Here is a 24,645-nt window from a genome sequence, read left to right as displayed (position 1 = left end):
CCTGTGTTACAATGAATGGCTTCTTTTGCAGATCCTTGCTGGGCATCCATAAACAGGGGGATCCTGATCTGTGACGAGTGCTGCAGTGTGCACAGGAGCCTGGGCCGTCACATCTCCCAAGTGAGGCATCTCAAACACACCCCGTGGCCTCCAACACTGCTGCAGGTAGAGAGGAAAACTGTTTTCCTCCATTAAAGCCAGATATAGTGATTTTTTAAAATGTAATTTAAATCACTAAACCTTTCTTTGAGAGGGGCTGGTCCTTTTAAGCTTTGCTTTTTGAGGTTATTCTTGTTTTGTTTCTCTTGTTTTTCTGTGGTGGACCACTAAAATCAGAATTGTCTTTGCCTTTTGAATTTGACACCTTTGCTTTGGAAGGTCACCTCAAGTTTTCTTTCACAATTCTGCTGTACATCTGCTTCAACCTGAATTTTCAGTGTAATGCAAGATTTTCTTTGAACTGGAGCTGCTGTTGGGAAGAGCAGAGAATTTTAAGGGTGTTCTCCCTGCATTCCACATCATAACCTCCTAAGCACGTGCCCAGTTCTGATATCCCAGTAGGTTACAGATGCTGACCTGCAGAGTGGGAATCTGTTGGCTTGATATCTACTTGAAAATAAGTACAAATATTTGATTAGTGCAGCCAGCAGCAAAATGTCTGTGTATTCTGGCTTTCAGATGGTGGAAACGCTGTACAACAATGGTGCTAATTCCATCTGGGAACACTCCCTGCTGGACCCTGCCTCCGTGATGAGCGGGCGGCGCAAGGCCAGCCCGCAGGATAAAGTGCAGTAAGTGGGAAATGCAGAATTGTTATGTTAGAGAAGTGGGGTTATTTTATTCAGCAGTGACAGGGCAGCAAGGAATCTGTAGGAACCTGTGTGTGTTGGCTTGCTGGAAGAGAAAAAGACTAAAGTGGTTATTTTTTTTCTTTTATTTCTGAGTGTTGATTTTTTAAAATTTATTGAAAAATGGGAATACAGGGCTTGAATTCTCTGAATTATTGATTCCTGTTGAATGTGAGGACCTTTAGTCAAAGGACTTTTCTTTGTCATGTGCTTCAGTTCACTGAATGCTGCCAACAAAATGGAGTTTGGTTGAGTAATTAAGTAAAACTTTAGAGATTTTTGCCCCTGACTATGGTGCTTTATTTGAAAATGTAAATAACTGCGTAGAGTAAGTGTAGATCTTAAGCTGGCATGATTTTAGAGTCTGTATTTCTTTTTAAGAAACAGACACCACATGCTACAGTCTGCAGATATTTGATGGTTGTAACAGACGTTTTCTCTGTATGGTCAGACAATCTGCACTGGGTTGTTTTTAATGAAAATATTTTTCCATGCCTAACTTTGCCACCAGCAACATGCAAAGCTCTGATTCAGTCTTCACTTGTGAATTTTTCTGTTTTTCTGGAGCATCTGTATTACTTACGAAAGCACTGATATTTCTTTCCTTTCCTTTCTTGTTGCCTGGATTTCTCTTTGCAGTCCCAACAAAGCAGAGTTCATCAGAGCTAAATATCAAATGTTAGCATTTGTGCATCGCCTGCCGTGCCGGGAGGACGACAGTGTCACTGCCAAGGATCTCAGCAAGGTCAGTGGCTCCTGGGACAGCACAGGCAGATCTCACTGACTTCCCTTAGTTGCTTTTGGCTTAATTGTTTCTGGTTTTCTGCACTATTACATAAATAAATAAAGCTTGACTTCAACTCAAAGCCCCTTTTTTGTGGTTATCTATGTGGACGCTGGAGGTGATGTTAAGAGGCAGTAATTGAAGTGAACTGGAGAAAACCCTTTACACAAGAGATCTGTAGTGAGAACTCTGCTTTGTTTCTCAAAGCATGGCTGAAAAACAACTGCTGACTCACAGTTGTTGCTGCTGTATTAAATATAATTCTGCTTCTTTTTCAGCAACTCCATTCCAGTGTGAGGACAGGGAATCTGGAGACCTGTTTGCGACTGCTCTCCTTAGGAGCTCAAGCCAACTTCTTTCATCCTGTAGGAACATTTTCTTTTCATTCTTTTGATATACAATCAATTACAGTTCGCATTATTTATACTCATTTCAGCTGATTCATGTTATATTTCAATCTCCTACTCACACCTGTTGGTTAAGTAGGTATTTTCTTTCATCTCTTGCAGGAGAAAGGAAACACCCCGCTCCACGTTGCTGCGAAGGCAGGACAGACTTTGCAAGCAGAACTATTGGCAGTTTATGGTGCTGATCCTGGCACACAAGATTCCAATGGGAAAACTCCAGTTGACTATGCAAGGTAGGAGTCTCTGATGTCCATAAATCACACAGTGGACCTGCTGAGATACGTTTCTGTCCTGAAATAGTTTGTGTGTTAAATGCTAATAATACTTTTTCCAGGAAGAGTGAATGAATGAAAATGAGGAATAAGTATTTTCATCAGATCACAGCCTGTGTTCTGGGTGCCTGAGACATCAGCTGTGAGGCCAATGACACAGGCTGTGCCAATCTAGCAGCTCACAGGAAATTAATCAGACAAGAGTGTCTGCAAGTTCAGGCTTCAGGAGTTGGGGTTGACTCAGGAATTGCTGTAGGAAAGGGCCGGGTTGGGGCACACGGGGTGGAACCAGGCTGTGAGTCTGTGATGGGTTGATGCACTCAAACACGTGCAGTGTTGGCTTGTACTAAATCTGTTTCTCTGCCCATTTCTGTGTGTCGCTGACTGACCCCTGTCCCCTGTGTGTGAGCAGGCAAGGGGGGCACCACGAGCTGGCAGAGCGGCTGGTGGAGATCCAGTACGAGCTCACAGACAGGTTGGCTTTCTACCTCTGTGGCAGGAAACCAGGTGAGCCCAACACCTGCACTCTCAGACCTGTCACTGTCTGTTCCAGCACAGTTCAGACTGTGCTGTGTCCTATTTGTGTCAGTGGCACTGCACTTCTTGTATCACTTCCAAATATTCTAATGTTATATAAATTACACAGAAAGAACCAAAGGAAGTATAAGATGCAAGATTAGGGTTGATGCATTTAAAATTCAGATAAAACTGCAGGGTTTTAAATTGATATAAGTTAAAAACAAAATTCCTTCTTGGTTTTCCACAAATACATGTTTTTTATATACTGTAAAAACTCTTCCAAGTAGTTTCTTCTAATTGAAATGCAACAGCAGGGGAGTGTTCTATTAAGTGTGTGCCTTTTGAACACAAGGACACTTAGAGATTTTTTAACCATAAAGGTAACCTGTGTTAGAACTTAAATTTCCTTTTTAACAGAATTTCAATACAAGTAATAAGCCTTAATTGGAATCTTTGATAACACCTGGAAATCATGGCAGGAGCCTTCTTTTATAACTTGCTAGTTGCCTATAATTGGAAATTGAGTAATTACATGCCAGATAAATTACTTAATGTTGCCTGATGCTTATATTATTGAAAACTGTAAGCCAGTACCAACCTATTAAAATGCAATTTGTTTTCAACTCTAGAGCACAAAAATGGGCAGCACTTTGTTATACCTCAGATGGCAGACAGGTAAGTTGCTGATTCCATCACATGTCTGAAAACATCCGAGTTAAAAAACCCTAATAATTAAGTTTTCTTTCCTTACTGAAACACCTTTTAAGCTTGTTGCCATTCTAACTTTTTAATGTGTGCCTTTATTAGTTTTGAAAGCTTTTTTCCCTAGAAAGAATATTGGGATATCAACAAATCAGAAAATTATAGAAGTTGACTGTATTTGTTAAAATGCAGGGAGAAGGTGAGACATTTCTGTGAAGGGAACACACATGGGGAATTCCTAGGAAACAGATTGTGGAAATAATTCAAGGACCAATTGAGTGCTTTCCTGATTTTTGTAATACTTATGCTTTTAACTTTTGGTTGTGATCAATGAAATCATATTTGTATAAGAAGCATCAAGTACTAATTTTAAGTCCCTGTTCCTTTTTTATTGCTGTGCAATTGGAAATAAGACGGCTGTAAGTAAACCACTGTCCAACCTCCTGCTTGCAACATTGCTGTGAAAAACTGTAATAACCTAAAAATTGTGTGGGTAAAAAGCTGTGGGTATTCATATTCCAAAGAAATTTTGGTATTATTTGGCTTTTAATTGTGTAAGTTGTTGTATAAGAGAGCATAAGAATGTGCTAATAGTGATATTATAGTAGCAATGTTAGTAACATTAGTGTGTTAAAAATAATGCTAAAAACACTAAAATATGAGGGGGTTTAAGATAAAGTGGCATTTTAATCACTGAGTTACCAAAATGTAGAATTTTGATACGTAGAAGCCCTGAAATGCTGTAGATGTAATGATCACTTCCTGTTTTCATAGCAGTCTGGATGTATCAGAACTGGCAAAAGCAGCCAAGAAGAAGCTTCAGTCTGTAAGTAAAACTCCTTTTCTAGATGTGGCAAACTCTGCACTTCATTTTTCAGGCTTCCTACCACAAGTATCTCTTGACCCATCTGCTGTAGGAGCAGCTTGAAACACACAAATATTTTGTGAGCCTTCACTGTTCATTGAAGTCCACATCTCCAGTGGCATTTGGTACCTCATTCCCACAGAGCCTCTGCCTCATCCCAAACACAAAAGGTCTCTTTGTTGTCAGATGGGAGTGAAAAAAAGTCCATTGACCAGGAAGGGAGAAGTGTAGAACAGAATGGTTGGCTCTGTACCTAGAAATAGGGTGGTCATACATGTCTGCTCCCTGTGCAGGCTGAGAAAGGAGCATTTCTATGAATTAGAGAGGCTGAAGAAAAGAGCAGAGCTGTGCTCTTGCATTTTCTCTGTTATCAGAGATCTTACTGGGTTTCATTTCCTTTCAAAGTGTAATTATTCTCTTCGACCCTTAGCTAAGCAACCACTTATTTGAAGAACTTGCCATGGATGTGTATGATGAAGTTGACAGAAGGGAAACAGATGCAGGTGAGTGAGGCGAGTGAGGCTTTCTGGAATGAAATAAAAGAAATCTGGATTGTTACTTTACATACAAGATGCCAATGCAAGCACATGTTCTGTTCAAGTGCTTCTGTATTCAGCAATTACTGCTGAGGGGAGTTGCTTTGTCTTGCATTGCCTGAAGGGGATGTTAATTGAAAAAATCTTGTGTTTTTTACAAAATGGAGAACCCTCTGGGGAAAAGCTTTCCTCTGAATTGATTGTGTTTGTGTTTGAAATTGCAGTCTTTTATTTCACAAAGAAATAGTGTCAAGCAGTACAGGAAGGTTATTCCCTCTTTTTGTTTTTTCTCTGGAGCAGTTTGGCTTGCTACTCAGAACCACAGTACACTCGTGACAGAGACCACAGTGGTCCCTTTTCTTCCTGTAAATCCTGAATATTCCTCAACCAGGAATCAGGTATGAAATCTTCTTAATATTGTAAAAATAATTTAATAGGCCAGGTAATTAAATAGGCTTAAGTAATATTGCTTTACTGCATTTCATTTTTGTAGAAGAGTTGCATCCACTTGGAAAGAAGTTAAAATAAAATTTCATATTTCCCCTTTAAATCATACTGTTTGCAATAAATGAAGTTGAACAGTCAACTCCAAGTGTATAGTCAGTTCTTCCTGGGAGCTCTGCTGTTCATCTGATGCTGTTCATCTGATGCAGGATGTACTTTTTTTCCTCTGCATTATTCTGTAATTTAGGGAAGGCAGAAACTGGCTCGATTTAATGCCCACGAGTTTGCTACTCTGGTTATAGACATTTTAAGTGATGCCAAACGAAGACAACAGGGGAATTCTCTCACTGGTTCTAAAGGTGAGTGATCTTTTGTTGTCAGCTCCTTTGCAGGCACTTCCTCAGTAGTTTAATCACTCCCAGAGCCCCTCAGCAGTGCTGAATTAAGAGAGAGATCTATTGTTTTTATATATTGGGGTTTTTTTTCTGGAGAGAAAATACAAAAGAATCTCTTCTAACTTTTAATTTTTCCCTGTATTTTGTATTTGAATGCTGCTACCCATTTGTCCAATGTAGTCTGTTGGGGTTTTTAAATTTGTATGAATTTTATTAAGCTCCTAAACGATTCTCACCACTTATTTTAACTTGCCCAAACACTTAGGAGAAATGAAAAGACAGAACCATAAAACTTCAAAGTTTGGGACAGTAATCATTCATACCTCTTAGGTGGATCTAAATTAATTTTTTTCAGAGTATGAACTTCCATTTCTTCTCCAGATTTACTAGTATGTGTTTAATGTGTTGATCTGCAGAGAATGTGGAGCTGATACTCAAATCCATCAGCAATCAGCACAGCAGTGAAAGTCAGGACAATGACCAGCCTGATTACGACAGTGTTGCTTCAGATGAAGATATAGATCTGGAAACAAATGCAGCTAAATCAAACAGGCAGAAGGTAGGCTTGAAATAGTGATACACCCCCAAGTGTACTCTGCATTCATGATCAGAAAATCAATATCTTAATTTCATAATCATGCCTCAGTCTATGAACTTTCTAAAATTAAATGTTGTTGCTTAAGGAATTTTTATTGTAAAAAAAAAAAACCTCTCTGGAAAAGTAATGTGTATGTCTGGAGATAAGATATAGATTTAATTGCATAGATGAAATAATTGGATCTGCCAAAAAGCTCTGAATCAGTGATCCCATGGTATTTCACAAACATTTACTGCTTCCTACTGAAGAAATACTCACAGCAGACCAATAGTGTCCAAGTGAGTTAAACCATTCCTGGAGTAATGCAGAATGATATCAAAGGGCAGTAAACCTGGTGGTTCTACTTTAATCTTCCCTGGGATATGTACACTGGATATTTAGCAGTCTGTCATTTATAAGTTTGCAGTTCTTTATTGTATGTTTTTTAAAAAATCCTTATAAAACAGTATTTTGTCACTGAAATGCTAATGCAAATGTTTTTAGAGGAGCTAAGAGCTAATTGACATCAGATTGCTTTTATAGAGGACTTCAAATGATTCTGGTTAATGGATCTTATTCATTTAAACTCCATTTGAACTGTGGTGCCTTTAAAGTAAGTACATGAAAAGCTGTTGAAATCTTGTGGTCTTGTTTTCTTCTTCTTAATGGTGTCAGTATTTTTCTCTTCCTTTTCCTAGAGCTTGGATTCAGACTTGTCAGATGGACCAGTGACAGCCCAGGAATATATGCAGGTTAAAAATGCCTTGGTGGCTTCTGAGGTGAAGATTCAGCAGTTAATGAAAGTGAACATCAACCTGAGTGATGAGCTAAGGATTATGCAGAAAAAGGTAACAGCCACAGCAGAGGGAAGTCCTCCAGCTCTTGGGGTGTCTGAAGTTGTTAGAATAAAACTGCTGGAACTGAGGATGAGATAATCCAGTATTAGGATAGTGAGAAAACTCATTTTAAAGTGGAGCTGCTTTGGGATCAGATACGAGACTATAAATATTTATGTGCAACACGTGCTTTGAATGTTGTTTTTTCGTGGTGATCCAACCTAGTAAATCATGAGGCTGATTTGATTTATGTCAAAACTTTGACATCAGTTTTCCAAGTGGCAAGGCAGTTGTTGCAAGTCTTGTGTGGTTTTGCTGTCCTGCTTCAATATAAGCAGCTTTAAACAATGAGGAAGCGAGTGCCAGCCCACATCTTATGTGTGTGCACTTATCTATATTTTTGTGGGGTTAAGGACAATTTATATCTGAGTTCACTATCCTGTCTGTCACACTGGCTAGAAAGGGCTGGCTGCTTACCCTCAGATTAATCCCTTTAACTAGTGTTTAAAATCCTGTTTTCCAAAGAATTACAATCCTGCAAGAGTGATGTGTAGAGAAAGTTGTTCAGGCTGTGGGGTGGACCCACTGTTTTGGGGCAGAGCAGGGCTTTTGGAGAGTGGTGAGACTGTTTGCACCTGAGGCTGAGCTAATTCAGCGTATTGGATTATCCTTGTCTGTTAAGTGCCAACATTTTCTTCTATTCTGTTGGAATGGTGAACACTGGGAGATCTCGGGGTGTTTCCTTGGTCTTTCAACAGCTTGTACTGGTTGAGCATTTCTCTTGAATCAACTGAATTAGCTTTTCACTTATACTGAGTTTCTTTAAACAGATATAGTCTATTTAGGGTTTTAAAAAAAACCTTTGGGGCCTATGAATTAATGAGGCTTTAGGATATTTACATGGTGTAGTAGAAGGGAGATCATTGCTGTGCTGCGGTTTTTCTTCACTGCATCTTTTCTTTCTGATGTGTTAATATAGCAAACTTACTCTAAGTCCACAAAATAATCAGAATTGGTGCATTTTCACTATCAAATGAATACATAATAAAAGGCTTTAAAATGCTTTCTTGTTGGCTTCTTAGATAGCAGTAGCTGATGCCTAATTTTCGTAAGCTAAACTCTCTCCTTGCTTTGCAGAGCAAGCTTGAGTTCCTTTGTGCTGCCTCTGGTGTCTGTGCTGCAGTTCTGGCATTGTCAGATTTCATGGGCCTTGTGTGAAAGTCTTCTAAGTCCTTGTATTGGCTGTTGAAATGGTTCCCTTTGCTTGGAAAACTGTTGTGTTGGCAGTCCTTCCCCCCACAGCCTCATTCTATCCCAGGATTCCTGTGCCAGTAGAGCAGGCTGGAGGGAATGGGTCATGTGTTTTGGAGTACAACAGCCAATTTTAACATCTAACTTAGTTTACAGCCCAGCAGCTGCTGGAAATCAGCACCTAAATACTTCCAGATCTGGAACAAAGGTGTTTTTATGCTTATACCAAGCAAGTCAAGTAGATTTTGAAAGAGAAATGAGCCCCCAGCTAGCAGTACCTGGATTTTCTAGCACAGCTGCCAAGCGAGCGTTGCGTGGTCACTTGGCTTTTGGCACTTGCTCTTTGCAAACCAAGTAGTACAGTACAATTTTCTTTCAGCTCCAAACGCTACAGAGTGAAAATACCACCCTCAGAAGACAGGCCACAACCAATATCTATCAGGTGCAAAGTGGTTCTGAGTACCCAGACCCCAGCAGCAATTCCTCCCTAAAGCGGCGCCCGTCGGCCCGGGGCAGCAGGCCCATGTCCATGTACGAGACTGGCTCAGGGCAGAAGCCCTACCTGCCCATGGGGGAGGTCACCTACCCAGAAGAAAACATCACCAGGCTGCAGCCCTTCCCTCCACACGTGAGTAAAACTGCTGCTGCTTCTGCATTGCCTCTCATGTGCAGCTTTCCCGTCTCTTCCGACTCTGCTTGTTCACCCAGCTTCTGCCTCAGGGGGAAAAAAAAGAGGGGACAAAAAAAAAATGGGGAATAAGAACTGTGAGAATTGTTCATGTTTGCTGTATTAACATGTCTGCAGGAGCCTGATGGTTTGAAAAGCAGAAGCTGTAGCAGTTCTGGAATATGTAAACTGGAGCTTTGGGCTTCTGCTCAGCTGGTTTTTTAACCACACTATATAACCACACTACATATATATAAAATATCAATATGTGATTGTCTGAAAACCAGAAAGGGGGGGAAAATAGTGTTCCAAGAAGGTAGGTAAAGTTCATGTATTTCTGGAGATAAACACACAGGTACCAATTTGTGGAACTTCATAACCACCTTGCAAAAATAAAATAAACTTGAAAAATTTTCCCCAGCCCACCAGTTTCTTACTCTGAGTTTGGAACTGGAGGCTGGAGATGGGTTAGATCTGCCAGTCAGGCAGATTCTTCTGGTTTAGTATTTTCCTGTGTGATGTGGAGAGGGAGTTCTCTGTTAGCCAGAGGGATTTTGCACTGAGGTGTTCACACTTTACAGAAGTGACCCAACACACACTAGTGCATTTAATTAACAAGTGCGTTTAATTAACTAGCACAGTTAATTTTTTATTTCACCTTGTTAGATTGCCCTGTGGGCAGGAATACAGGACAGTGGTTTTTTGACACACATTTAAAATGTGTGGATTTTTGACAATATCTTTCCCTGTTGGTAGCCCTGTCTTGTATTTACTTCCAGTTAAATCGTTAAGACCTTTAAAATGTATTTTGAAGTTACCTTTGGCATGAGGGAGGGCAAATGTTCCATGCACATTCCACAGAATAAAGTTGAGTGCATCAAGGGAATCAGCCTCCACCTTCAATTAAATTAATTTAAACTATGAAATCTGGATCATTTTAAATTATATTGTTATGTTGATATGAAGGCAGTTCTGGCAGCAGGAAATGTCCGAATTCATTTGTGTTTGACAGTGTTTGCAACATGTGACAGTGCTTTGTATAGGTCCTTTGGTCATTTGGGTGGAGATTTGGATAGGAGGAGCTGTTCTGAAGCGTTGATCTTATGTGGAGTTAGTTAATTTGGCATGTGGTGAATTTTTTTTATTCTCCGTGGAATTTGGCACCTCTGGAATCTCAGCATTACAATGAGCATGAATTCAATTGTGTTTGGAAAGAATTAAGTCTACTCAGCCTAAGCCAGATTCTCAACATCATTCTTTCTTTATGTCACCTCCATGGTTTTAAGAATGTTCCTTTAATTTCATTAAGAGTTTGTTTGTGTTTTGGTTTTTCCCGAGTGTTTTTCTCTTTCCCATTTTTAGATCGGGAGGAGTGCGTTTGTGACCTCCTCTTCATCTCTACCTTCCTTCCCCTCCACGCTTTCCTGGTCGAGGGATGAGAGCACACGAAGGGTTAAGTACCTTCCCAATCGGTCTTTTCCCTGGAGGAGGTGCCAATCTCCCCAGAACCACATCCTCTCTCTTCCCCCTCTCACTGCCTGGCCTTCCAGCCTGCACCTGCTGCCACCAGCTCTGGGCACTTGCCTCTCTCTAATTTCGCATCTTCAGCCTTTAACACCACGCACAGTTCTCCAGGTCACTTGTTCAGCTGCACAACAGCCCCAAGACAAGCTGGCTGTTGTTTGGACAGTGATTTTCCAGGCTCTCACTGATATTTCTAAGCCAATGTACAACTCTCCTGCTGACTAAAAGCACTGCATGAGGCCCAGCTTCAAAGCTGCTTTCCTTGGGGGCCAGTGGCTTGCACCAATCCAGGTGGTCCTGATTGACTGTTTGCCTTACAGATACCAAATCTGGGGTTTTAAAAGTTTATTCTGGCTTCTCCCTGCCAGGACATAGAACCTGCTTTTTAATTCCTTCTGTCCCCATTTTATTTTGACTGTACAATGTTTGGACATATCAGTCCAGAAAATACTAGATTTGCAAGTAGGGATAGATGATCAAACTTTCAAGGGAATAACCTCCTTGGCCAAATGGAAATCTGGGTTTGGCTGCAGTGCTGTCTGGCACTGGAAACTTTCACGGGGTTTGGTTGGTTGCTTTTATTCTACACTGATCCTGTATTAGTGATCCCCAGTATCCTCTTCTTGTCATTCATCACTGCTGTTTGTATTTCTGACCAGATGGTAGAGTTTTGCCACTGTTGGCATGGTCTCTGTACACCTGGGAGAGGGGAAAGGTCAGACTCTACATGTAATAGTTTCTTATCTTCAAAATACATGTCACTTTTACAACTGATCTTTACCAGCTGTCCTGAGAGAGGAGTGTTCAAAAAATGCTGGTTTTTCCTTCTGTGCAAAGTAACTTTAAGATTGAGATGGTTTCATAACTCCAGGTGCTTCAGTTAAGAATTGTTGGTTTAGCATCAGATGAGTGCTTAACAAATGTACTGAATCTCAGCCAGTGAAAACCAGTTCCTGGTCACATTTCTGGTCTGTCAAGAAGTGTTATTTGGTAAGCAGATTCCTAAATGTTTGGGTCAGGGATGCACATTGGAGGTGTCCCTTACAGTTTAACCCTTGAGATACCCTGATGCTGAGTTCAGGGTTTCTGTAAGAGCCCCAGGGATGGTTGTTGGGGCTGTGAAGGACCCTGAGCTGCTGCTCTGTGATCAGAGTGACATCAGCATGGTGTATTTGACACCAGACATGCTGTGTTGGGCACCTGGGTGAAGCTTTGTAGTTTTTAGAAGACTTGAGGCAGATGTGTGGGTGATCCTGGAGCCTGGCCGAGGATTTGGCCTCCGAGCTCATTTTAGTTTCCCTTTCTTCATTCAGCCTTTGCTCTGGGATCAGCCTCCCAGCTGGATCAACCTCCCACTTTGCAATGGGCCTACAGAGCTCAATCCAGCCTCTGCTTCCCTGCATTCCTCCTGCTCTCATTTCAGCTTCCACTTTGGAATTGGCCCCTGCCCTCCTGACACAATTCTTCCATGGCCCTCTACTCTGATGGTTGGGCCTCCTGCCCTTGTTGCATCCTGTGCTCTGGGGCACAACTCTCACTTCTTTGGTCTTCCAACTCTGCACCAGTATTAAGCATTCAGTGGGCCTCAATTCCTCACACTTTGGCTTCCCACCCTGTTTTGGGCTCCAGTTTGCAATGGGCTTTAACCACTCTCGTGTTGGCCCCCAGACTGTAATGAGCTCCAAGTCTCATCGGCTCTGTATGTGCCCTTGGTCTTCCACCTGCAGCTTGGACTCCCCCAATCTCTGTCTCCTGTCTTTATTTTGGCTTTCCCATTGCCACAGTCTTCAGCCCTTGTTTTAGGCTCCCATTTTGCAGTGGCCTTCCCAGGGCCAGCCTCCCACCAGTTGGTTTGCACTCTGCATTCAGCCTCTCCCCCATGGTCTCTGACCTCTGCTCTGCTGTCTTGGTCTGGCCTCTTTTTCTCTAGGGTTCTCCCCTCTCCAGTGGTTCTTGCTCACTCTTCAGGCTCCTGTTTCATGGTGCTGCTTCTCTGTTTGGCCTCTGCTCCTGGTGGGCTTCTGGGTGTGTGCCCCTGGGGCAGTTTCAGTGGCAGGGAACGATGCTGTGCTCTGTCTGTCTGTCTGTCCTGCCATGCTGGGTGCTCAGGGGCTGGTGGGGCTGTGCTGTGCTGGCAGTGCCCAGGGCCTCGGGTACAATCTGAGCAGGAGCCTGGCATGGGGAGAGGGGCACAGCAGCTCCAGGGTGGTGGCTCCTGCAGGAGCTGTTGTGCAAAGAGCAAATCCACATGCACAGGGCATGGCTCTGGCACAGCCCAGGGCTGCTCTTTCCTGCACAGGCTGAAGTAAATCTGTTCCTTGCAGGCCTCGAAGCTGGAGAAGCAGAGCAGCGTGTCCGAGAGCGACTATGACAACCCCACCACCCCTGTGGAGCTGGAGGAGCCGGGGTAGGTGCTGTGACAGAGCTGACACAGCTTGGGGGTGACAGGAGATTGTTCTGTGCCCGGGCCAACCCCTGTTTTGCTCCCCTGCAGGTCGGGCAGGAAGGGGCGGCAGCGCAGTGTCGTTTGGCAGGGGGAAGGGTCCATCCCTGAAGACACAGACTCAGCCCCCAGCACCAGTTTGCCCAGTACAGAAGATGTGATTCGGAAAACTGAGCAGATCACCAAGAACATCCAGGAGCTGCTGCGAGCGGCACAGGAGAACAAACATGACAGGTAAGGAGGGAGTGCTGGAAAAGCTCTGCAGTTGGTAAGAAAACAAAGAAAATTCTTCAGGTGTTTTCACCTGTAGTACACCTGTAGAAAAATACAGCCTCACTATTTCACACCTGTAAAATGTGTAGGTCTGTGGTGTTCCCTGGTGTCCTTAGTGCCACGGGGCGAGTTGGGGACAGGTGACCAGCCCCCTGTGAGTGGGTTCTGGCTGCAGTGCTGCCTGCCCCGCCCTTAACTTGTGAGTCCTGCTGCAAAACAAGTGTTGAATAAGACACAAATCAAATGTGTTGTAGAGAACTCACTGCAAGTGTTTCTTGGGCCTTCACCCCTCTGTGTCCATAGGTGATCACGCTCCACAGAATGTGATAGTAACACCAGGTCTTGCTTCAGATGAAAATTGTGAGAGAATTTGGCTTTCCTACTGAGCTACTAGTACAAATTATGTATCAGCAAAAGTATTTGACCTATTGTGTTTAGATACAGCTGAGCAAGCAGAGCACTGCCTGAGCGTACCAGGCTGCAGCAGCTTCGGCTCCCTCAGGGAACTTCTGGCCCACCTGAACAGTTTCCAGAATAGCTGTGGGTGACTAAAAGTGATACTCCCTTTGCTGATCATCAGGTGCTGCTTCCCACGCAGCTCTTTCAGAGGGCTGTAAATCAGAGTTACATATTCACAGGTGTGAGCACATTTTGGGGTTGGAACACCCTGGGCTCCAGCAAACCTGGCCCTGCAGGCTGGCAGATCTGGCCCTGCTGTGGCCCCAGCTCGGTGCCCTCTGTGCCTGGGAGAAGCAGCAGCGGTTTGTGTTGAGCCCTCACTTCCTGCCTCGCTCAGAGGAGTGCACAACAATGGGGCCACTTTTGTTCTGTGTTTTTTCCTTCTTGTACTTTGCTATTTTTAGCAGGGCTGGCGTGGCCTCTCCTTCTCATGCCAAGTGACGATTTCTGCCGTGGTTGTGCTGAGCTCGTTGCCCTTGGCGTAACCTTTCCCAGTGCAATCTCTTGTTGCTTGTTTCTCACAGGGAAGCTTTAAATAAGTTTAGTTTTTATGGTATCACACTATACAATATGATAGTGACACTATACAGTGATATTTTTTCTAAATCATTGAAGGAAAGAATGCAGCATACCTGGCTTTCATTGTTGAATTGATCAGGCTTTTAAAAAACCTGTTATGCTGCATTTTTGGTTTCTGTACCACACGTGGAGTGGGGTGTTTGCCTATGCTTAGATGAGTCTTATTTTGCAAAACACTGAAGTAGGAAGCTGCTGTCCTTTGTTTTCCTCTTCCTTGGCTTCCTTAACACAGGGAAATGCTTCCTTATCAGAATGAGATACTTGAGGATGTAATAACACATCCTCCAAGCTCGTGCTGGGAATGTTGTAGAGAAAAATCATGTGCTGCCTAGATAACTGGAGAGTAAAAAAAAGTCATGCAAGAATATAATCTATTAATAAAACCCCTTCTTCCTTTTGTTTCTCACTCTCTCCCATTCCTTTCCCTGTGCTCCATGGGCTGAGCAGGCCCTTGGAGCGTGGGGGCACATCCCAGCTCAGACACAGCCTCGGCACGCGGGTCCCCGGGGCTGAACGAGCCCCCGTGCAGCCTCTCCCCAGCCAGCAGCCCGGCCCTGCCTCCTGGTACTCTGGCCTCTGTCCCTGCCTCCCAGGCACAGTGTCCTTTCTCCTTCTCTGCTGCCCCTTTCCCTCCCACTCCGGCCACACGGGGGTCGTGGAAGGCGATGCATGAAATGCTCCAGGGGATGAGGGAACTGCAGGCAGCCCCTGCAGGCACAGCCCCTTCAGCTCCCAGTAGTGATCAGTGGGGAAACAGAACCACAGCCTGGAGCTGCAGCTGGCTCTGGTGTAAAGGATTCTCCTGTCTCTGTTTTATTTATTGCCTGTCAAGGTAAATTAAATTACAACAACTTGGTTGGATCATGGAATCACAGAATAGCTGGGGTTAGAAGGGACCTTAGAGCCCATCCAGTGCCACCCCCTGCCATGGGCAGGGACACCTTCCACTAGCCCAGGTTGCTCCAAGTCCCATCCAACCTGGCCTTGGACTCTTTAAGGGATGGAGCAGCCACAGCTTCTCTGGACAACTTGTGCCAGGGCCTCACCACCCTCACAGGGAAGAACTTCTTCCTTTAGGAAGAAATCTTTGCGGTTTGAAGGTCCCTTCCAACCCAAAGTGTTCTGTGATTCTATGAACAAAACATGTGGTTGCTGCATCTTTGCACCATTGCAAAAGTAGCAGGAGTTTCACATCCCCAAGGTGGAACATTCTCACCTGACAGCTAGCTGAGGCCCCTCAAGTGTTTATACAGCTGGGGGTCAAATGAGATCATTTGCATCCCAAATCCATGAAAAAAGATCTGTATTTATATGGTATCTTCCAACCTGACCAAAATACTGTTTATTAATGCCTAAAATAGAAATGAAATTTAAGTGAGAGGCTCTTCAAAACAGAACTGCCCAGGTTCAAACCCCGGCCAACAAATGTCAGGATTGGAGAAAGAGATTAACACAATTTACTGCTAATGAGGGATTCCTTTTCCAAGCTGTCACTACTTGAATATCTTCCTGATGTCTCACTGGAATGTGTGTAAACCCAACACAGTGTCAGAGCATTTCACAAGCTCACAGTGAGTGTTTAGACATTAAACTAAAGCCATTCCTCCAGGCCACGCTGGAAACTTTGCAGCTGACCTAGAGAGCATACAATGAAACACGTGTTGTTCACCTGGGTGTCTCATTCAGGTTATTCTCAGGGCTTTCTCTGGCTTATTAGTGAAGGGTTTAATCAGTAAATTGACTTCTTAATGAGCAGGGCGCTGCAGGGAGCAGATTAATCATTAACTCAACAGCAGAAGGGGAATTGTGGTGAACTTGGAAGACCTCTCTCCACTTTTAGTTTATTTGGAAGAACTCATGTGACTTGAGACACATGGAAATACTCCTTTTCAAGGCATTTTCCTGCATTGCCAAAATGACCCCAGTGTGTCGCTTCTCTCTCAGTGCATTTGCAAGTGACTGATTTTTTTGCACCTTTGGTGTTGCAAGAAGATCAAATAAATAATGACTGGGGAGGGGGGTGGGTTCGGGGGCTCTTTTTGCTTGAAAGGGCACTGACCTACCATAACCCACACGTGCTGAATAGTTTTCTTGAATGCTTCGTGATTTTTGAGATTCTCTTTGTTAAGACTGAATCATGTGAACTAACTTACGCTAAAGTTGAGTCTTTGATGCATAAAAACGAGTCTCTTGAAATGAGACTTGTGAGAGAGCACACTAACACTTCACTATTCACAGCAGTTTATGGTAAGATCTATTTTGAACAGACCAGCTTTCGTTTGGTATATAAATCAGAAGAGAAATCAATGAGGATTCATGGAATCTGCCTTTGTTTTATTAACTAACTCATCAGAATTAGTGAATATTTAGCCTAGAACTCACAGGCTGTGAATGCAGTTGGTAGTTTGGGGATGCATGTGTGTGAGAACTCTGCCTTGTCTGTTTACTGGGTATTAATGAATCCAAGAAGGCATCTTGGTGTTCTGAAGTTGCACACAAATGGAGACTTTCCTGAGAATGTTTTATATAAAAGGTGGGGACAGTTATTCCTTCAAACCAACTCTGAAGAACAACGAAAATCTAAGAAGTAATTTTGCACTATTGGTTAAGTTCTTGCTTTTTCTGAAGCCACGTGGTTGTTTTTAGAATAACAATCACTGAGCAATGAACTGGAAGAGGGAAGGGAGTCTCTACACAATAATTAACCCAGGGCATCTTTTTGCAGTTATATACCGTGCTCCGAGAGAATACATGTGGCAGTGACAGAAATGGCAGCCTTGTTCCCAAAAGTAAGTACCTGCCACCATCAGAATGGTTTTGGCCCTGTTCCTCAAGTGTAATTTCCCTTCAGAATGAAAATCAAAAATTATTTTCCTTAAATGAAAATGTTAGGGAGAAATGATGGGGTTATGATGCACCGTTGTATTTATTAGCGTGGCAGCTGGGAAGGGCTAAAGTGAGTCCAGGCCTTTAATTGTACTCTTGAACTTAAAACTCTTAAGAACAGCAGAAAACTGGAGGTACTTGGATCTGGCATGAAGAGTTGTGGAGTTCTATGGGAATTTCACCAGACTCATCACCCCCTTTTCCATCTGAGTGCCATTGCCTGGATTTCTTTCCTGCAGCCATGTTTAGATCTGTTACCCATCCACCAAAGTGATCTGTTTGCTCACAGCAAATTTAGGGAGTGAAATCCCCATGGCTGAGTTCTTGTAAAGTCTTAGCCACCTCTCCAAAACCACGAGGAAAGAGCCAAGACTGTTGTCCCGCCTGCACTGATCGTCGTGGACACGCTGTCCCCTCCTGCCAGCCAGGACATGGGCTGGGACAGTAAACAGGCACCAGAAATGTGCATGAGTAACTTCCTAAGGGAGGGCATGGAGCTATTATTCCCTGCCTGCTGCCTGGCAGCCGTTTGGAACCTCCGTGAGAGGAGAAATTCTGCCTGCTGCCACGAGGGGAAGGCAGAGCCTGGCCACAGCCATCCTGCATCAAAGAAACCCTTGTGAGCACTCCCGGCTAATTAAAAGGTTGTGTTGTTCTGCCTGGTTCAGCTTCTGTTTTCCCTTCCCAGAAGCCCAAGTCAGAGCTGGTGAGGACTTCCCTGCGCCTGCTGACATCCAGTGCCTACAGACTGCAGTCAGAGTGCAGGAAAGCGCTGCCCGCGGAGCCCAGCCCCGCGCCCGACATCCAGCTGGTGACACAGCAGGTCATCCAGTGCGCCTACGACATCGCCAAGGCTGCCAAGCAGCTGGTCACCATCACAACCAAAGAGAACAACAACTGAGGCACTCGGGGCTTTTTACTCTGGGGTTTTTTAAAGGTTGGATTTCAACATATAGGTGTGGAACTATGCGCATTTTTATGAGGAAAAAACTTCAAGGGGCAAGAAACTTTTTTTTTTTTAAACTCAGTATTATTTTTGCATGTTTTCTAACAATTTTATGATTAATTTAACCCACTGCCTTATTTTGTGCCTGTGTTGCCAGTGTAGTTATGGATAATAGCATGTCGCAAGTAGCTGTCGAGCCACTCTCGTGTCCCAGCGCTGTACCGAGCTCTTGTAGATGTTTCCTTGGGGCCACGTTCTGCTTTCAGATCCTGCTGGTGGAACTGCTCTGACACCACTGCACAGATGGGGAGGGCAGCATCTCCGTCCCTCCGGAGCCTCCCCTGCCAGGATCCCTCTGGCTGAGGCTCCCCAGGCTCCGGGACCGCTCCCAGCAGGAAGAAGGTTTGTCCTGGTAACGGGGTACCAGCCCAACGTTCTCTGTTCCCATACCAACTGTTGTGCAATATGTTTTTAGTCTGCTAAACCAGTAGTAGTTGTGGGCATCCAAGCTTGTTACGTGTAACTCTACAAGGTCTTTGTCACTTTATGTTTTGGAAGGAATTTGAAACTTAATAGTTATTTCTTTTAGTTGTCACTATGCCATTAATATATATGTTTGATGTTACTTTAGGGCATTAGTGGTTTAAATACTATCCTTTGTTTCTGAGTTAGTAATTCATTGGTAAGTTTCCTGCAGAATTTTCCTGTCATCTTTGAGGCACCATCTTGTTTGCAGCAGCATTTCTCAGTAACTCCAGATGCAATTTCACTAAAGATTTCTGTGCTCGTTAACAAAAAAAGGAAGTTAGAAGAGTGCCAGTGCAAAAGCAGCTGTGTCTGCCACAGCACATAACCTCTGTACCTCAACATATCCAAATGTGAAAACATTTCTTGTATATCCTAAGTTTTTTATGCAAATCTTTCAAAATTTGACAACTTGCTGCCAGACTGCCTGGCCCCAGTGGCCACATGTGCTCCAGGTTTCTTCATCCATAACAGTTCACAAAAGTGTCAGTCCATAATTTCAAAAATGAGAATTTTTTTGGGAGTCTGAATTTCAGGTGGTGCAGGAAGTCACTGATTTTTGCCCCTGCTTGTGTCCTACTTGGAAGTGTGCTGTCACTGCCCAGGAGCCAGCCATGGTGTGTTTGTGTGGATATATCCAAGCACAAGTGCCATAGCACTGCTGGATTCCTGGTGCTGTGTCTGGCTCCCAGAGCCTGAGGGAGGGAAGGAATGGAGAGAGGAGATGACAGCCCAGTAAATTAATGTTCTTCATTGTGGGGTTTTATTTCCTCTCCATCCTTCTGAACCCCAGAAGCAGCTCTAGCCTGACAACGCAGGGGATTAGAACTACAAATGATCTTTGTGAGACCTACTTCAAAATCATGCAACTGGCAATTAAATACATTGAGAATCTTCTAGGAACTTCTCCTTAAATTGGCATGGCTGAAAGGCAGCAAATGGTATTTTTCAGTCTCTCAGGACACCTCTGTGTGCTGTTCTTTAACATATCTTACCTGCTTTCCAAAGCAGGGTGACACTGAGCTATGGTGTAATTTATCACTTATTTAAACCTGCCTTTGATCCAAAACCAAGGGACACTTTAGGAACTGCCAGCCCCTGCTCCAGCTACACTGAAATCAGAGTGGTTCACATCCCACAGGAACCCCCAGCAGCAAGTTCATTCACTCACAGCACTGCAGTCACAGAGTTTGTAGCACCTCAAATAACAAAGGTGTTTTTCTTTTAGGACTAGATCTCCTCTTGTTCCCCTGTATACAAACTTGCTCTTCCTTTACAAAATGCTGCAGAGGAAAGGAAAAGCTTTTTTGCCTTTTTCCAAACCTTGTATTTATCAGTGTCATTCTGTCTGTACAATATTTTGACTTTTAATCTTTTGTTTACAGTATTACTATAAAATGCTAAAACCCTTTCAGCGTGTGAAATAATGTGGGGTTATTTGACTGCTGGTTCTCTAAAGATCTTTGGAAAGGTTTCTACACTTGAGTAAAGTGCTGAGGTGCCTCCAGTCTTTGTCACAGCTCTGTTACAGCTCCTTGTGCACTGTGACAGGACTGATGTCAAGCTGCAGTAGCTGATGGTAACAGCAAGGAATGAAGTACAATAATCAACTCAATCTCCTCCTGTTGCATAGTCTGCTCACATAAAAAAAAACAAATCCTTGTTCAGGTTTCAATTATTCATTATTTATGAAACAAGTGAAAAACAACATTTAATGAAGTCTCCAGCACCTTCTGGAGAGGAACTGGACACGCACTGCTGCCACAGCACACATGATCTGACTGCTTCGCAGTGTGCATTATGAATTAACTCCTCAAAGTCCAGTGGGCACCCGGGCAAAGCCTGATTCTCCAAGGTGGGAGTCTGACACAGCCCATGGTGTTTCACAGCTCCTGTTCCTGGGGAGGCACTGATTCTCTCACGGCTCAGGTCCACAGGGGCCTTTTGTTTGCTGGGTTGCCTCACATGTGCACAACTCCAGAATGCAAAGTGAAGCAGTTCACTTCTCTGAAGGTGCTTACACTTCCACATTCGTGAAGATAGTAGAAATTTGCTCCTCTTCAGCTGGGCCACAGCTAAATGTTTTCAGAGAGTCAACTCTTGGTCTCACTGTAGGCTATTCCAGAGGCACCATTACTTCAAGAGTTCCTTGAGCCTTCAGAGTTTTCTTTCTGTAGTCTGGAGCTGCATCTCGTGCTTGTTCCTCAAGTCCAAGCTGCTCTTGGGTAACTGTAGAACTAATGGGGTCAAAACAAAGACCAGCACTGGTTTATGGGCTCTGGCTGTTCAGCATGCACAGGAGGTGATGTGCTGGGCAGGGGCTTTAGGTAGGGTTACTCAAATTCGATTTTAGAGCCAGGCAAAGCAGGACAGACACCATAGACACTGAGCAGGGGAGTTGCACTGCACTGACTGCGTTAACAGAGCCAATAAATCCCTTTCAGCACTGAGCAACATTTGAGGCATTAGCAACACATCTGCCTCAAAAATTCTTTAACAGATAGGGCCTAATATATCAATATCAGCAAAAGAGAGAACTGGAGAGCTCTATGAGGGGAAGGAACAGCCCAGTGTTGTGCTCTGGCACTGTGACAACCAAAGCGCAGATCAGAGACACTGATGCTGTCACCCTTGGTAATGGACTCGTCTGTCGGGGTGGCCCCTGTGCCAGGACAACCTCTGTGTCAGAGTGACCCAGGTGTGACCTTACCCTGCTGTGCCAGCCCTGCTCGCGGTGCTGCCGGGCCCATCCCTCCTGCTCTTCCTCCTCCTCTCTCGAGCTGCGCTCTGTCCCCTGTGCACAGGAAATCGGGTGAGATGGGGCGGCCTCACTAGCCGGGTGTGTATTGGGGAGCTCAGCCTACCTGTGCCTGCAGCTCCCTCCTGCGGGCTCTCTGCAGTTCCTCCTCCTGCTCCTTCTCCCGACGAGTCCCTTCCTTCTTTGCCTCCTCGAGTTCTTTGATCAGCTGCTCTCGATACTTTATGGACTCTTCTTGGGCCCGTCTGTTTAACTCCATCTTCTCTTGGATCTGCCGCTGTCTGCCTGCAAGGACCTGTGCGAAGGGAGGGGATGGAGGGAGAAGATGGTTAAACAGTTCCCAGAAAACACACCAGACAAGCAGAAAAATTCCTTCCACCCTGCTGTGGACGGCTCTGACTCTCAAGACAGTGGTAGGTGACAAGTGGAATGATGGTTTCATTGAGCCAAGGGAGACACATCAACAACAGAGGTCATCATCACCTCATTCATCAGGCGATCTCTAGCCTTCTTCTCTCTTTCCCATTCTTCTTCTCTCTTCTCCCACATTTTTTTAGCTTCTTCCCTAAAGGAGAGAGGAAGAATTATGTCTGAGGCACAGATGAGCTATCCTGTGCTTTCGAGGCGTACTCAGGTTTCTCTTCAGGTTTGTTCCCTGCCAGTTGGTGTGTCCACCCCACCTCTGCCTCTCAGTGACCCTCTGACCCAGAACATTCAGCACACATGGACTCTTCAGGTGAAGTTCAGAGGTGGGCAGACTCACCTAAAGATAGTCTCGAGCTCTGCTTCCCTCTCCTTTTCCAGCTGGAGCTGTTCCTCGATGACCCTCTTCATCCAGGCCACGTCTGCCACCGCCCGTTCCTGCTGCGCAATCTGCCGGCGCTGATCCTCATCTTCTTTCTCCAGGAGGGCTGATAAGATTTGCCTGTCTGTCTCCTGGAGAAAAACCACGAGATTAACTATCTACCAGCCTTGCAGCCTGTGTGCAGGGCTCCTCTGGGCATTACTGGTGACAGTGTCAAGGGTGTGCTCAGCAAGATGCTCCATCCGCTGCTTCCCTGTGAGCTTTGTGCTCCTGTGCACAAGCTGGAAGAGGCCTCCTGATCTGTAGGAATCAGAGGCAGACACAAAACACACAACAAGTTTTTTCACCCCACAGCATCTATAAAGTATAAATGAATCTCTTACCAGCTCCTCCTGTATCTGCTGCGCTCGTCTCCTTAACTGGACATCACACTGATGCCTCAAAAAGCGACTGAAGGAAGAAAAAAAAGAAAAAAAAAAAGCCAATATCACATTGACTCTAAAGCACCACGTCATTGTACAGCAGCACTCAGGGAGGTACATGTGTGACAATGAGGAACCTGCTACCAGGAACAAAAAGCACCAGTAACAGCACCAGTGCCTCTGCTCCTTGGCTGCTGTGGGCAAGTCCACCAAAACCCAAATATTTACATCCTACCACTGCTACGTGGAATATCTCCTTGTGCCCCAAGTACTGCTGTGGACACAGGAACAGATTCTATTCAAAACAAGCTCCACTTGGTGTCCTACCCCAGCTCTTTCTTCCTCCGGTGCTCTTCCATTTGTTTCCTTTCTTCTTCCAAGTTCTCCAGCTCCCACTGCTGCTTTAATAAATTCTCTTGTTCCTTTTTCAACTTTGTTGCCTAAAAAGGACAAAACAAGCGCCAAGAGAGAGTACATCAGAGAGCTACAGCATCCCACAGAGCATGCTTGACCAGAGTTTGTACCCTGTGCTGCTCCCTGCAGTGCAAACACGGAGAGAAGAGATCAGGTCAGCCTTGCTGTATTTCCAAGTGAAGCAATGAATTCTCAAATGAGGAGAAAGTCAAGATTACCTTTGTCTCCTGTAATTTCAGTTCTTCTATCTGCTGAAGCAACGTTTCCACTTGCTGCTTCTCCTCCAGCTGACGCTTCTCCTCCTCTTGTCTCATTCTCGCCGGCACTTCCCCTCGTGCTGTTTCGTACTCATTTTCATAACGTTTCTTCTCTTTGAGTTCAGTCACCTCTTCCTTTCCCAGCCCAAAGAAAACAGCATCTCAGGTTAGCCTGACACAAAGAAACAGCTTCTGGCTCAGAAAATCCACAGAGCAGACCCCAGCAAGATGGATGGCTTTGTTAACAGTGCCCTTCCCAGCCGCAGCTCCTGTGGCACAAATGTCACATCTCCACCTGCACATGTGTTTCAGAGTCCTCCCAGGGACCAGAACACCAGGGCTACCCCCCATACCTTGGTTTTTTGCGTTAGCTGATCACCCCAAGCCTCTCTCACGTGCTTCCTGTGCAGCTCCGACTCCACCTGGAGATACAACAGATGCAGTAGGGCCATCAGTGCCAGAGGTTCTGTCCCCCAGGATCTTCCAGACTCTCCGGAACACCACCTGGCCCTGAAATCCCAGCAGGATCTGCCTCTGCAGAGGTGGGTTTGTCTGAGTGTCCGAGGTGCCCACCAGGTCCTGAGCTGAGGGTTATTGTCACATGGGAAACACCACAGTGACAGTGACACAGGGCTGCAGCACTGGAGCAGCACATGAGTGGAATAAAGAATGAGGAAGCGCCACAGCATGCCAGGTATAGCTGAGATATTAAGATTTATATTTTTTCTATTATTTATATTTTATGCACCTGAAATATTTACATTGTGAGCACTGAAAATCTGCTCAGAGTCTGAACAGATTTCTGACTTTTAAAAATACAGCTTTGAGGGAGCTTCTTAAAACAATTTAAACTCAAACCCTTTCACTTCTTTGCTTTTTGTTTATCAAAACTTGGGGTTGTTGCTGTGATGCAAGATGAGTGGCAACAGTAGAGATACGATGACTTTCAAGTTAAAAACAGGTTTAATAAATACAAGGCAGCGGGGACTAAAGAGAAAACAGTATCACCTCTCGGAGCTCCGCGTTTTTGTTCCAGTGCTCGTGCAGCAGCGGCTCAGCAAACTGGGAACACAGAGCCGGGTCAGGTCAGGATACGCGAGAGCTCGGTATCCCAAACCCCGCCAAGTCTGACAGGGATTCAGGGCACCAAGTGCTGGCAACTCCTGGGGAGCCCCCAGCAAGTCCCGCTGGCACAGGTGAAGCACGGGAGCGGCCCTTCACGGGACGTGCCCCGGAATGCGGGACGAGCAC

General features: G+C 44.6%; 2 protein-coding genes across 14 annotated transcripts; one reads left to right on the top strand and one right to left on the bottom strand.

Moving 5' to 3' along the window:
* On the top strand, window positions 1-20,152 carry GIT2 (GIT ArfGAP 2). 13 transcript variants are annotated; one of them, XM_017734886.1, is made up of 21 exons: window positions 1-165; window positions 679-791; window positions 1,488-1,593; window positions 1,911-1,997; window positions 2,142-2,272; window positions 2,724-2,818; window positions 3,460-3,505; window positions 3,946-3,951; window positions 4,310-4,358; window positions 4,828-4,900; window positions 5,234-5,331; window positions 5,625-5,736; window positions 6,189-6,331; window positions 7,048-7,197; window positions 8,816-9,064; window positions 10,466-10,555; window positions 12,952-13,034; window positions 13,122-13,304; window positions 14,829-14,945; window positions 17,107-17,170; window positions 17,956-20,152. In XM_017734886.1, the coding sequence occupies exons 1-21, from the start codon at window positions 16-18 to the stop codon at window positions 18,166-18,168; spliced, it is 2,358 nt and encodes a 785-aa protein (XP_017590375.1). In that variant the 5' UTR covers window positions 1-15; the 3' UTR covers window positions 18,169-20,152. The 13 variants fall into 13 exon arrangements, with proteins under 13 accessions (XP_017590375.1, XP_017590374.1, XP_017590377.1 ...); XM_017734885.1 differs by having other exon boundaries at window positions 4,307-4,358; XM_017734888.1 differs by lacking the exon at window positions 3,946-3,951.
* Window positions 20,153-20,401: 249 nt separating this feature from the next.
* TCHP (trichoplein keratin filament binding) lies at window positions 20,402-24,480 on the bottom strand (the record flags this gene model as incomplete). The annotated part of the gene is made up of 10 exons (XM_017734725.1): window positions 20,402-20,975; window positions 21,449-21,532; window positions 21,603-21,791; window positions 21,980-22,061; window positions 22,260-22,432; window positions 22,685-22,751; window positions 23,051-23,163; window positions 23,356-23,529; window positions 23,748-23,816; window positions 24,403-24,480. Coding segments are annotated over 10 exons (1,062 nt in total), but the record flags the coding sequence as incomplete, so codon positions are not given.
* Between the last annotated feature and the right edge of the window lie 165 nt (window positions 24,481-24,645).

Source organism: Corvus brachyrhynchos, unplaced genomic scaffold (assembly GCF_000691975.1).
Source record: "Corvus brachyrhynchos isolate BGI_N302 unplaced genomic scaffold, ASM69197v1 scaffold114, whole genome shotgun sequence".
Classification (NCBI taxonomy): Eukaryota; Metazoa; Chordata; class Aves; order Passeriformes; family Corvidae; genus Corvus; species Corvus brachyrhynchos.
Note: the sequence above shows the minus strand (reverse complement) of the source record. Positions and strands in the feature narration are given on the sequence as shown.

Excerpts from the sequence above, each read along its gene's own strand:
- GIT2 (XM_017734885.1), top strand. The coding sequence starts at position 16 with ATGGCTTCTTTTGCAGATCCTTGCTGGGCATCCATAAACAGGGGGATC. Across the intron at positions 4,901-5,233 it reads CAGAAGGGAAACAGATGCAG|TTTGGCTTGCTACTCAGAAC; the intron begins GTGAGTGAGGCG and ends TCTCTGGAGCAG. Across the intron at positions 6,332-7,047 it reads CTAAATCAAACAGGCAGAAG|AGCTTGGATTCAGACTTGTC; the intron begins GTAGGCTTGAAA and ends TCCTTTTCCTAG.